General features: G+C 39.6%; 1 protein-coding gene across 1 annotated transcript in view; it reads left to right on the plus strand.

Moving 5' to 3' along the window:
* The window catches only part of kcnb2b (potassium voltage-gated channel subfamily B member 2b), an 80,108-nt gene extending 73,921 nt beyond the window's left edge, over positions 1-6,187 (plus strand). Inside the window, exon 3 of the mRNA XM_042398614.1 lies at positions 3,726-6,187. Coding sequence (XP_042254548.1) covers positions 3,726-5,717 — 1,992 coding nt within the window. The 3' untranslated portion in view covers positions 5,718-6,187. The remainder of the gene's footprint in view (positions 1-3,725) is intronic.
* The last annotated feature ends 8,799 nt before the right edge of the window (positions 6,188-14,986 follow it).

Below are 14,986 nucleotides of genomic sequence, written 5' to 3' on the forward strand. Positions count from 1 at the left end.
TTTCTCCTCTGGATCAACTTCACACTTCCTGCTCAGGTCTCCCAGAGGATCAAATACTATCATGGAGAAGCGGTGGAATGAAATTGCGAGAGTGGGTGTTGGTGGCTGAAGCACATTCACTCTCCAGATATCCACCTAAATTGCTGCTTACACTTTCACTATTTGGACTATTTTTTTTAAGCTGTCCCAAAAAGAATTGAGCCAGCTGTGTTTTTGCTTTTGTGAGGACATTCATCAAGTGATTTATTTATTTTTTTTCATGATGTGTTTTATAATGTGCTCAGGAGTTAAGAGCAAAAGCATCAAGGGAAATCCTCAGAGTATTGTATGAAAAATAAAAGTCAGATGACATTTACTAATTCTCTCCCGCCATCTGTCTTTCATCTCATTGTAAATCTCAAAATGAAGCAGGTTCACTGGTGGTCACAGCACAGTCATGCTAAGCAATCATTGCAGTAGAGTTGGTGGATGGAGAGTCAAGGAGCCAGAATAGCCACAGACAATTAAGCATGGTACACATCACCTGATCATCGGAAGACATTACCATCCCGTCTAAGCCAATAATGTCTCATGAACTGCCTGGCCATGACCTGACCATGACATCCTGGGGTCAAAACCTTCACAGGAACAGGGGCAGAGAAAGATTAATATAGAAAGAGGCAGAGAAAAATGTAAGAGAAAGGGATTGAATATAGTAAAACTTGGAGCATTGATCATTTGACATTTAATTTTGCTCTTTAACCTTAAAATTAGCTAGCCTATTTCTGTTGTAAGTGATACAGATTTCTTTAAAATTGCTTTGCATTTTAGCTATCAAAGACAAATATTCCAGTGAAATCACAGCAAAACACCGCTCTCTAGCTTCTTGTCTCTGACAGTAGATAGGTATGTAGCTTAGTCGGCAGGTAGCATTGATTAGTTTAGTAAAATAATCAGGGTACTAGTGACATTTTAATCCCATGTTGTCTAACTCTTGAACTCCTTTTCAAAGAACACATCCACAGATTTAAATGTGTCCGGTGGAGTAAGACATCTTGTCTCATTTCCTGTCTCCGTTAGCTTTCCGTCACCAGGTCACTTCTAGGTCAAGTGGCATGGCTGCACTTATTTCCGTTTTTTAATCCACCACTCCCGGCATTTGATGCTATACTTAATGCCACCGCACATGCAAATCAGGGGCAAAGAAGACTGAGTCCAAGTAATTGATCTTCTTAACTACTCCCACTCAATTACAGTAGGTTAATGCAAGCCCCCTCAGGATTGCTCATTCGCACACTCAAATGCCATTTGCTGGTGTCCATGAGCAAGGGAAGCATGGGGTGTGTAGGAAGGTGAGATTGGGTATGGGTCAGTGAAAACATTAATCACTCTCTCTCTTTCTGTGTGTGTGTGTGTGTGTGAGTGTGTGTTTGCGTGCATTCCCGCAAGTCCATTCATTCAGCTGTTCATAGTGTGACTTTAAAGGGCTCTCTTGCTGCAACGTGTGGAACAGTTGAAGATTAACTGTCTCCTCTGATACGGTTAATGTGAATCTAAATACAGAATAGTTGACCTCTAAAGAATGAGTTACCTTTTGCTTGTATTACCACAAATCATATTTACTCTTCTACTATATCTGAAAAATCATCTGCCTAAGCCATACAATTTACCGCCGGTAAGCCTATAAACTAAGAAAAATCATTATCTCATGGTCTAATCTACTCTTCTACCTTTGAAGCTGACTTGGTGCCAAGATGTTCAGCAACAGGAACACAAGCAAAGATCCTCTGATAGAGTGTCTTGGCACCAGGGGGTGAGCTTCAAATGAGCTTGCCAAAAAGTTCATGAGTATGGAAGCAATGTGCGTCCTTACTGTGACTCCACAGTCTTTCAGCTTGGTACTGGGCCAGGCCCAGGTTGCCTCACTTAGCTGCTAATAGATTTAACCTAATCAGCACCAGCATTCATTTAGTGATAACACTTCCTCTGCTCAGCCATGACACTTATTTGACTCTATTTCGCTCTCTGTCTCTATTCATTTTTCAGTCTTTCTCATTTATTAGAGGGGATTTTCTTCCTTTGAAAACATTTTTTTATATATCATAATTGTGTGTCACTTAAGAGTTGAAAATGTTGCAATGTCACTAGCCTTTAGCCAATGTTTTCCGGTATGCCAATGCGTGCCAAAGGCTAATGGACGGGCTACGGTAATGACTGACCTCTGAACAATTCTGCAAAATCCTTGAGCTCCATTCATGCATGGTATTTGCTCAATTAGGGAAGTCTTAAAAGCAATACAGTGAGTATCTCCAGGCAGCAATGCGTAAATTCATGTAAGATAATCAGTGTGTTCTGCAACTTAATGTGGTTTGTGATTAGTATTCAGGGTGCCTTGTTTTCCTATCTTGACTGAGACGCTTCAATCTTTGTTTATTAGATTTTAATGGGTTTTATATTGCTCGGGTCATAGAGGACTCCTCACAAAAGAATCCTTATTTTTCCATGCACTGGATTTCGGTTGATAGGTTATACTGCAGTACCATAGAGAGTGTAGGAAAGAGACTTTTCACCTGTGGGTTAAGACACTGTTGAGCTGTGGAAAAAGGACCTGGAATAATCCCAGCAGCATTATAAGGAGTTTTATCTTTGGTTCTGGTGCAAGGCAGAAGCAGAGATAAAATATGGAGTGGCACTGCAGAAGAACAGTGAAGGGATGATGAAAGAGCCAGACTCAACTCATCTCATATTTAAACTTACTGTGACATTCAAGAATACTCTTCCACACACCATACATTGCGCACACGCTTTCATTTAATAAATATCAAACCTCAGCTGGAACATCTAAAGCCAGATTTAATATATAGAGGTCAATAACGCCTGGTCAAGGTAAAGAGCTGCAGTTGGAACACAGCCTCATGGTGTGCTGACCTCCTAGGATAATGCAGGATGTTCTTTACCCATCCCCTTAATAAGCAGAAGGCATCGGAAATGACATAAGCACACTATATTTTGTGCATTTTAAAAACCCAGTCACCTTTCTTTGATTATTGAAAGCAATAAATTATATTTTAAGAATGAGTGAGTTTTAAACTGTTGCCAACAGGTGGAGCTGAAATCCTTTTATCCTTTTATCTATTGTAGATGGGATCACACACACACACACACATACAATTTCCAAAATAGGATTCTGGCCTAGTTATTTCCCCTGATTTTAATGTCTTCCTTATTTAATAACTCTCCTGCAATGCTGCATTCATTCAAAGACTTAAGTACTTGTTTGGTACCTTCTTTTGTCATTTTACTTTACAATTCATCAGTCTGTCTGAATGTACAACGCTGAGGCATATTCTATATTCTATATGCATAATGTGTTTTCATTCAGGAACACACCTCACAGTTCCTTTTAAGCTAAGACACTAATTCATTGTATTCATATCATTTATACTTCACACCTTTCAGCATTTATTTGTGCATCTCCTCCTGTCCCTAATGCAAACCACACACCTCCACACTGTTATTCAAGATGTATCCCATATCTGTCACAAACAACTGAGCCATAACATGCTGATTAAGAGAGACAAAGTATCTTGAGTCAACATGTTATGGTGTGTTATATTTTGACACTGAATATCGAGTCTCTTTTTCAGTTTATTAGGGTTAGAGCTATAAAAGTCATTTTTCATATGAACTTGGATTTCTTATTGTATCCCTCTAATATTGTTTTCCTCTGTGCTTCTCTTCTCTAGATTCTGGCCATCATATCAATCCTATTCATCGTCCTCTCCACCATCGCTCTGTCTCTCAACACCTTACCAGAGCTTCAGGTCATAGACGAATTCGGCCAGGCCAATGACAATCCCCAACTGGCCCACGTGGAGGCTGTGTGCATTGCTTGGTTCACCATGGAGTACCTCCTTCGCTTCCTCTCCTCTCCTAACAAGTGGAAGTTCTTCAAAGGCCCACTGAATGTCATTGACTTGCTGGCCATCCTGCCCTACTATGTCACCATCTTCCTAACTGAGTCCAACAAGAGCGTGCTGCAGTTCCAAAATGTGCGCCGTGTGGTGCAGATATTCAGGATCATGAGAATATTGAGGATCCTGAAGTTGGCCAGGCACTCAACAGGGCTCCAGTCTCTAGGATTTACTTTGAGAAGGAGCTACAATGAATTGGGGCTGCTTATTTTATTTCTTGCCATGGGCATCATGATATTTTCCAGCTTGGTCTTCTTTGCTGAGAAAGATGAAGATGCCACAAAATTCACCAGTATCCCTGCCTCATTCTGGTGGGCCACCATTACGATGACTACAGTGGGCTATGGTGACATTTACCCACAGACTTTACTTGGAAAGATTGTGGGTGGGCTCTGCTGCATTGCAGGAGTGCTGGTAATTGCCCTACCCATCCCCATTATTGTTAACAACTTCTCTGAGTTCTATAAAGAGCAAAAGAGGCAGGAGAAGGCCATCAAGAGGAGGGAGGCACTTGAGAGAGCCAAGAGGAATGGCAGTATTGTGTCAATGAACCTAAAAGATGCCTTTGCCCGCAGTATGGAACTGATGGATGTGGTAGTGGAGAAAGGAGAGGACAAAACTTCCCTGGACAACCACCTGTCGCCTAGCCGCTGGGGTGGCTCAACCAGGCATGCCACCTCTGAAACCAACCTAAAGTCGCCAGACAAAAGAAACCCAGATACTCTGCCACAAGGCTCCCCTAATCGTATATCTACCACCACCACTGGAGGTACCCAGTGGGTAAACAGGACCCCACAGCACCTTAATGTTCAGAAACTGGAGGAGATGTACAACCAGATGACCAAGTCACAGTCCTTCACCAATCTCAACACTACAAGTTCCATGAGCACTCTGAGCACAACTGTGACCGCCCCGGTCTCACCTAAGAAATCTTACAGCCCTGAATACACATTAAAAGAAGAGGTGGAGTTGGAGATGAGGGAGGTCCAACCCTCCTCTGCAGATGACTTTGCCAGCTGCTCAACGGACTATACAAAGCAGGGCCCCAACTCAGGTGAGGAAGAAGCTGGGCCAGATCAGATCAGACACCCCAAAGCCCCACCACCTCTTGATCTTAGCCAACTGAGGGCAATTGATGACCAGAGCTCTCCTGACACCATGCTCAAAGATGGCCTCTATGAATCCGTCAACCCACGTGATGGATCAGAGCTCCATATAGGGGTAGGGGACAGCTTTAACAATTCTGTAGAGAAAATCCAGAGCTCTATCAGAGGGAATAACCCTCTTAAAATAAAGGGGTTAAAGGTCAACTTCACCAAAACCTCTGCTGAAGGCCCACTAACACCACCCAGCACTACCTCTCCTGGAGACATCAGCTCCAGCATCCTGGAAGACGAGTCTCCAGAGGGAGAGACCTCACCACTCATCCGCAATTCAGAGGCGCTACTCCCAGTCACAGAGGAGGAGACCTGCCCCTTGTCCCCTAAGCGGTTGGTGGTAGACACACCACCCGGCGATGAAGATCAATCCACAGAGAACCACGAGGAGAAGCATCTGATGGAGGTGGCAGGCGCTGCAGTCGCACCCTTGTCACCCAAGACAGCAGCACAAAATTGTACCCAAGATGTGGTTGGGGCAGGCGAAGAGGTCAAGGCTGACAGTAACCAAAGTGGACACAAAGTAGAGAACCACATGTTTACATCCGATATCCACCTGAGACCCGGGGATGGCAGCCTCTCTCCAACCTGTGAAACCAGCATGTGACTGTAAGAGGAGCTTTGAGGGACAATAGACCCACTGCAACCTCAGCCTGGAGTGTGGGAGAGCAGGAAGAAAAGACAAGAGTGCAGTTGTAGTGAAAGATATTTTTGCATGGCATGACAAGTCCCTTTTACTTGTGTTGTTGTGTATTGCTGAAAAAGAAACTGCAGTGCTTCGTGCAGAATTTAGAATGACTTTGGGACAAACAGTGGGCTCAAAGAGGAAAAACAGAGGGAATTCATCAACTAATGTAGACATTTTGGTCCTCTCAATGTACATAATGACAGTCTCCTTTTTCTAGCAAAAGAAGGAAATGCACAGAGGGACTTATCTGTAAAAAGCATGCATTTAAAAAAGACAGATATTTTACGGTGCTTAGTTTGCTGAAAGTGCTCCACTGTAAATACTAGGACATCTAAGGCAATGACAATGCACAGGATGGCAAAGGAAAACTGTCACTGAAGGTACAAATATTTGCAATGTGAAAAGGGAGGGGTGGGGTGGGAGTTGAATTGAGAGCCCTCAGACTGGGTGTTGCATCGTAGCGACCTATAAAAAAAACATATCATTACCTTTTGTGGAAATGCAAAGTGTTCCCATGACGACCCTGTAATGTTTTTTGTGTGAAAAATTGTGTATGAAACTGTAACGTTGACATTATTGCTTTTGGTTTTCATAACGACTGTTGAACTTTCAGTTGAGAATCTGATATTCAAATGAATTAATGACCGTGGGTAAGAAGGACAAAAGCACCCGGGGCCAGATGCGTAAAACTCTGTGTAGATTCATGACTAAAACTGTGTGTACGCACAAAGTCAGAAATATGCATATACATTCTTTTCATCAGATTTATAAAGCCGTGCGTATGCATGGTTCTGTTTTATGAATCTCAGTCACTGAGTAACTGGGCGCACATGCACTAGCCTCATTTGCACTCCCACAATTAGCTGTAAATGGATGAAGACACACCCTTAACCAGCTGTTTTTATATCAGTTCGCCGCCTGCTCCACCAGTCTGTACACGTCAGTGAAACAAAGAGGGAAGAAGAAATGCCGTTTCACCGACTGTGTTGCACCAGCAAGGCTCTCCAACAGCAGAACAGCTTTCATTACATAACTGTGCAGCTCTTTATACTGTCCATATCATTAATTCATCACATGGACCTGTAAACCATTGTCGGCAGTGATATCTCAGAAATGTAATCAATGATTAGTTTGTAGCACTCATATCTAAACCAACTTTAAAAGATGTGATACAACTAAGGATAAAATAAAAAGAATATTAACAGTAAATAAAATGTTGACTCTTATGTAAATTAAAAGAATGATCAAATTAATCACACAAAAGTAATAAATGTTACGTTTATAAGTGTGGTTTTAATCGGGTTTTTACAAATCTCTGTGTAAATGCAGAAAAAAAATCACACAATCAGTGCAGCTGGTTATCAACTTAAACAATGTTTACTAAAAGATTCACATTATATTTCATCTCCACCTCATCACATCACCCTCAGATCGCTTTAGAAAACCATGTGTACGCCTGGTCTAAAGAATGTGTGAGGTTTGCACATTCTCACCGTACATTCTGCATCTATCAATACCCATTTATGTGCAGGAAATGGCGTATGTATGGTTTTTGTGTGTACACATTGTTTATGCATCTGACCCCTGGATTCTTCTAAAGCGCATGTAGTTGCCAAATACGTACTGTATGTAACAAGTAAGGACAGGAACTATCAGATGCTACAACTACTGAAAATATTTATCATCTGGTTTCAGAAGCTAGGACAAGGTTTAAGATTGTTTTGCTCCTTGTTCAACTTTTTGATTCCATACAAATCACAGAAATAAATCTTATTTACTCTCTGACATCAAATATATACATCTAAAAGTAGTTTTAAGATTAAAATATGAAATAAGTAGGACTAGATTGGTTGTAGAAAAATTCGACAGTAGGTAAGTGAGATTCCATAAAACAGAATTAAGACTATTTATTAATTAAACACAGTAGATCTGGTCATCAATACACATATATGCTCTGTAATTATCTATTTTGGCAATTCAAAAGTGAGTCTACCACAAGAAAATGACAGTAATCTTTGTGATATCAATGGACCAAATCAAGCACACTGACGAGCTTTCATCTATCTCAGCTGCATAATATCATATACGATAATAACATGTATTATGACAGTAGTTATGTTTTTTTGGTTTTGTTTTCCTTATGGTTTGTTTACCTGCATTGTGTTCATTGTCCTATCCTCAGCGCCCTGATGTCGTTGTTGAAATTTGTTCCATACTACTGCAAGTTTATCCGATCCTGCTGATAAATTTAATGCATCATTTTTTGTATATCCGTAGTGTCTTGGACTGTAATTTATTGTGTTTTCTTGTGAACAAAACTATTTTCAGTCAAACTTAAACCCAAAGGATTTTTTTTTTCTTGTCTTCTTTCTCACTTTTGTTTTACACTGACTGAAAATATCTGTTGTATGTTGCCTTTGATTCCAATTTATTGCTGGAATATTTGTCTATTGTTTCAGCATGACACTTGGCTGAGTGTACTAGAGGTGTGTTTGTGAAAGCCACACAAACTAGAATGGTACTGACAGGAAGTATATGGGTGAGTTATTTGTCGTTTGTCAGTTTGTTATATTGTTTTCTTTCTTTTTTCTTATTATTATTATTATTATTGTTATTATCATGTTTTGTCTTCTCACAGAGAGGTGTGGAATGTGCAATACCGCATACTGCAATCTATGCAGGCCAAGAATTGTGGCACTTTATTTTCTGTCTATGGGATTTGTAAGTGTACAGGCAGAAATTACTTGTATTTTTCAAATGTTATATCTTTAATATGAGGCAAAACAGTATTACAACTACCAGAATCTCACAAACAATGCAAATGAGAATTTGACTTTTACTTTTTAATATTATATGGCTGGCATATGCTGTCAGGCATCTTAATGCCAGATATCAATGGACCTCAAATTTGATTATCTGTGGGAATAGGGATCCAAATTGACCACTTGGGCCTTTTATATTGCTGTTAGATTTACATAAAAATCTAACAAATGTCTGTGGAAGATATTAAGATAATCTAATTTAAATGGCCACACACAAAGGATTTTATGTTTTTTGTGAATTAACGTTGAAAATGATTCTATTTTTTCTAAACCAAAATGGAGCACGACCACAATTTCCTGCCATATGGTGGTTGAAATGATGCGTGCCTTTTCATAACACTGCTGTTTATGAGAAGGTAGCAAGTCATTTTGCTTTGTTCATATAGCACTGTACAGAAAATTCTAATTTTATAGGAGAAATCAGGTCTTTATGTAATAGATACAAGTAATGTTATTGAGTTCTCAGGTTTTCTATAACTCTCTGATGTTTCCGATTGGATAGATTCTCTGTTTTTCTTTAACAGCTAATGTTAACTAGTTACTTCTGTACTTTTTGAAAGGTGATGTTGTCAAATCCACATTGATGTCTTGGCTCCCGGAGTAAGGAGCGGCAATATTTCTCCCTCCTCCTGGGTAATCTGTGTACCACATTCAGTATCCACCCCCATCAGTCTTCAGTGAGGCAGGAAGGAGCACAAACAAAGGGATTGAAGTTTGAAAAGTCAGAGTTTCAGAGCTGAGAACTAGACAGAAGAGGAGAGTTGTGTGTCTAACTGACCTCAGGCAAGAAGAGATCCCTACTGTCACTGAACTGATCCATCTAATTATTTCCCATGCTGACACCACTGGGTGCTCCAATCCCTACAGCTTCAGAGGCTCTAACCCCATGGCATGCCCTCAGGAACAGTGATCAATGGGTAAAACAAAGGCTAAAATAAGGGAAAGCTATGAGAGTTAAGAGAAGAGATGATGTGGAGTCCTCCCAAATGGTTACATCACGTCAGTGCTCAGTTGTGGTCCATATTTCCATTTGTCTGTATACATACTGTATGCCCAGACCAACATAATTTGACTCAGTAATCAGAGATTCATGTGAGAGCTCATGGAATTATCTTTCATGTGAAATGATCGATCCCTCATTGGAAACACAGTTTCAAATTCTTTGGTACTCTCCAAAGTAAAGTGCGTGGTCAGTGGTGGGTGTTGTTGTTTGGGGTTTTCATTTGTCTTTCTTTCTTTATGTTTTGTAAGGAAGGTTAGAAAATAACCTTCGTGTTAAAGCTCTTTTTTTTCTGTACCTGTATGTTCAATTTACGTTTTTTTCCGTCATCCCTTGTTTGTAGTAATCATGTCTCCGTGTTAGCCTTGAGTAATCCTTCATTTTGACAGGTAGGGTAGATAAACAAGGGATTTGGACTGATCAGCTATATTCCCTCGGGATGATGTTTGTGTGGATACTGAAATTAATTCTGTGAGCTGACAGCAAAAGGACTGTGCTCTGTCTTACTGTCTCACAGTGACATTATCATCTGTGATACTGTACAGAGTGGAAAGGTTGTGTCTTTATTTTCTCTGAGAGAATGGGTATTGTCCGTGTCACTCATGCGTGCTTACCAAACCTTGCTCCCTAAAAATGCATAAAGCTACATTGTTTCTTCTTATGTCTCTGTGTACTCTGCCTCTTACATTTGTTGTTTTTTTTTTTCTTTTTTCCTGTTCAGCTTTGGAGAATATTATCATTAGACACATTCTGAGCTACAGACTGTTTCTGTACAAAGCAACATCTTTGTATGCATGTAGTAGTCCAAACAATTATGTGACCACAGAACACTTTGTTATGGTACATGTATGTCAACATTTCTGTAGAGCATTGTTCCCCATTACGTCTATTAGCATATGCAGAATAACAAATAAATGTGTATATAACTCGTGTGCGTGTTTTCATAAGTGCGTGTGTGTGTCAAGTGTTCTTTACTCAACAAATGAGCTGATGTTTGTAGGCCACATCTGCATTTTCTGGATGCATATTTTGCATATTAAGGATCAATGCATAGTCAGATACAAATATGAGTTTATACATGATTTCTACACAACGCTAATAGAATTTATATTGCACTTGCTACACCCAGGTATGCCCAGTTATTATAATATCCAAAAGTGTATCTCCACATTTTGGTGGTATATGATGTCCAAATAGTGGTACTGTTTTAACATACTGCTAAGATAAACAGTTTTCCCAAACTTGAAAACCAGAAGCTCTAGTATGTCTTTAGTACAAGAAGACCAAGGGAACCCATTCACTATAATGGAAATAAAAGAGGCTATTAACCCATTACACTAATGCATTGGTCTATAATGACAATATCAATTGCATAACAAGGGACTGTAATCACAATATTTATTTCAGTACAGAGGACTATAATGACAGGATCCATTACATCTATTGTCTCACAGAGGATTACATTTACAGAATATATTGCATGACAGAGGCCAAAAATCATAAGTTTCAATGCATAACAGTGAGGATATCTGCACATTCATTTCTTAGCAGCAAAAACTTATTTCAGGTATAGATTCAGAAAGTCACACAGTACAAAAGCAAGTCCCAAAAGGTGCTAACTGATACTTTATGGCTCTTCTTTTCCTTGTTGTGTGTGGATAAGCACAGACACGCTCATCCACTCGTGCCAATGGGCCTTTTTCAAAGCAGACCTTTTAAAATGTGATAGTTAGAAAAGCACAGGTGTTACTAATGACATTAGTGATGCTCTGTTCCATTCAAGTGTCCCAGTAAGCCATGACAGTGTGAAAGTGAGCCAGAATGCACAATATACCAGGACCATGAAAACAAAGCAGCTAAAATGGATTTCAGCCATCATTGTGTGATTGATGGCTCATTGTCTTTGTTCTTCACACTCTTTATTATTGTGTGATTGCTGAAAGCAATTACCTCATGTGTTGTGGTATCTTTTGTACTTTTGGAGCAATTTAAGTCCAAAGTGAGGGCTTTTATAGCAGTTTCCAGTCCTCATCAGTGTGTCCATGTGATCAGGCACATTGCAGAAAGGTGATTTTTTTTTAGACCAGAAAAAAAAAATTCCCAACACGTCTCACTCCCTCAGTTTTAATCTCTAAACATGTATCATACCTCCTCTCTCTCAAAATGTAAATGTATTTCCCATATGAGTTATAGTTTTTGAGATCTAAACCTTAATTGATGCTCCTTGACTGCAATAGAATCAGCAGGCTCAGTGTCCCATCAGTCACCTCACTCTCCTGTTTCTTAAACTTACAGATTCTCTCTTCCTTCAAACGCTTTGTGCGCAAATTGTACTTTTTCATGCTCAGCAAGTCCTCCTGCCACTAATAATGTACAAATCTAATTAATTTTTTGCTCAACAAGATGTGCATTTGTGCTCCATGTTTCAGGGATTCCCCGCTGGCTCTGCAGTTAAGCCCTGGTAATGGCCAGCTTTCCCTGTTAGACTGCAATGTTCTGGATTCAATATTAATATTAATTTTTAAAGATCAAAATTTATAATGGCAGTAAATGGGAGAAATAATCCAACTGAGTTGGAGCCTTTGTCACTTTGAAACTCAATTGCATCCCTTATCCCACAAACTTCATTCAAATTTTAAAACATTCACAAAACTTTAAAATTCAAAGTTGTATTCTGTGTTGTTATACATTTTGTACTCTTGGAGCAATTTAAGTCCAAAGTGAGGGCTTTTACAGCAGTTTTCTCTGGGGCAAACAGATGTTCACTGCAATGTGATTTGTGTGTTTTGATTTGTTGCCATCCACTGCTGGATCCAAAAGGCCACTATCCTGTTTCTGCTGCTGGGCTCCCACAAGGCCACATGACAAACTTTCATGTCCAACAAACCACAACAGCCAGGAAACTCAGACCATGTCTACACAACATTAAACCTATGAAGAGCCACATGAAGTTCTGAGAGTGTGTGTGTTCAGAGGAAGTGTGTGTATGCTGAATACTCAAACCTCCATCGCTATGTTCTTGTTGCTGTACTGCAGAAAGCTGTCAATATGATGATGCTATACCACTTTGTCATATAGCATAAATATAAGGTTGTAACTTAATTTAGTAAAAACAATGTGTGGGCCTTTAATGGGTTAGTGATGAGCTGCTATTTCAGGTTTCCCAAATGGACAACATGTGGAAAAACTTGGAAGAGGTGTGTTGAAAATCCAAAAAAAAAAAAAGAAAAATACATGAATTAACTCGTTAATCTATACATGACTCACAGATAGCATTCAGAAGTGCCTCGCTTGTATCCCACTTTGGTCAAGTTGTTAGCCCACATGCTGTACGTGATCGAATGGGTCCACATAAAGATAAATACTCAAATATGCTCCAGCTCACCTTGGTCCTTTTTGCAACTTTCACCGGCAGACACACATGGGGCCTGTACAGACACAGGGCCCAAAAGACCATGTGGGTCCACATAGGTTTGTGACTGGATATAAAATATATACTTTAGTAAATTGAGGTCACAAAAAATCTGCATAATTTACTTAACAGGTACAAAATTTAACCTCCCTGAATTCTTAAAGGATAGATTCACTTTTTTCAAGTCTGTCTTAAAACAACAGTCAGGTGCCCAAATTAACACTGAAAGAGGTTTTCATTGCTGTAATCATTCCCTCTGTTCATACTGGCTATTAAAAGATCCCCTTCAAATGTGCTTTCAATGTAAGTGATGAGGGCCAAAATCCACAGTGTGTCCACAGTCATTTTGTGCAAAAATGCATTTAAAAGTTGATCTGATGCTTATATGAGGCGTCAGCAGTCTGAGTTAGTCATATTAAGTGGATATCTGCCATATGTGCAGTCTCTTTAGCATCAAATTCCCTCTTTGTGTTTTCTCAGACAGTGTTTTCCTGTTGAGCTGTGATGGAAGTATAGTAACAATAAGAGGAACTTTAGCACTAAAAAGACAGTAACGTTGAAAGATATCTACTTGATTTGACTCATTTGGATGGCTGAAGCTACATATTAGCTTCAGATTAACTTTTAAATACATTTTTTTCCCAGAAAGAGGACTGTAGATTTTTGGCCCTCATCACTTACAGTGTAATTGCATTGTGAGGGGATCTTCTAATGGTCACTATGAACAGAAGGACTGATTATGGCAAGAAAAACATGTTTCAATGTTCATTTGAGCACCTGACTGTTGTTTTAAGACAGACTTGAAAAATTGTGAACCACTTTTTCAACTAACTCTAAGCTCCAATCCCTGTCTGGTGGAGGTTATACAATCTGTTTTTAAGTATGTACCATACCTTATCCCCACCTAAAACTATTCCTGACTCTCAGTCCTAATCTTAAACTCATTAAGTTAAGCAGTATAAAAACACTTTTGAAATACATACTAAATGTGTCTTGTCTGTTCTCCTTTCCAGACACATTGAGAACTGCACCGGTGTGACGGCTGTAGCCACAGCCACACAACTGAAGACTTAAGGTTTCACACACTCACAAACATCAGTACCACATGTTAAGTTACTTTCATTGCAGTCACTTAAATTACATAAAACCAGCCAGTTTCTTTGGTTTAGAATTTGTGTATTAGTACCTTTGACAATACACTGTTTTCTAGATGAAGCACACACATTTAGTTTATATTGTTTTGTCATATTACTTAATTTCTCTTTTCCTTTGAGTTAACTGGCTGCTGAATTCTCCTTCATGGTCTGACAGAAGATGGAGCTGATGATGAAGGATGGTTTAACACAGAATCCCAAGCCAAGGATCATACCAAGAGCTCTGATGGCATGGCAGGGGGATGGATTGAGGCTTCTTTGTGTTGAGTTTTAGTTATTGTCTATGTTGTCCTCCCCTTCATGTGTTTATTGGTTTGATCAGCCAGTATACAGTATATATGATTCCCTCATGTCTCATTCTGGAGGTTGGCTGTCAATTCGAAGGTGGAAGGAAAACGGAAGATGAGAGTTTTGAAGTTAAAAGCGGCAGAGCCTCAGGGAAGAGAAAGAAAAAAAAGTTGATTTATCGATTCATAGTGAGAGTAAACATGAAAAAGAAAGCTACGTGGTTGGAATGAAGATTCAGGGTTTGAGTGAAAATGTTGGATGTGGAGCTTTGTCAGAAAAGCACACTGTGGCAGGATGGATTAAGAATGACTTGGGTGAAGTTAAACTGATTGACATTAAACGGTCTGGCTTGATAGATGTCAAGTGTAAGTCACTGATGGAAAAAGCCTTGAAAATCCAGGTGTTGGACTCTGGGATGGATGTACCAAGTGACATGTTTTCCACTCAGCAAGACAGCTCCAATAAAAGATGTCGTTGATTGAGTCTCACACAGAGTGGATGCAAGGAGATTT

Source organism: Thunnus maccoyii, chromosome 21, assembly GCF_910596095.1.
Source record: "Thunnus maccoyii chromosome 21, fThuMac1.1, whole genome shotgun sequence".
NCBI lineage: Eukaryota > Metazoa > Chordata > Actinopteri > Scombriformes > Scombridae > Thunnus > Thunnus maccoyii.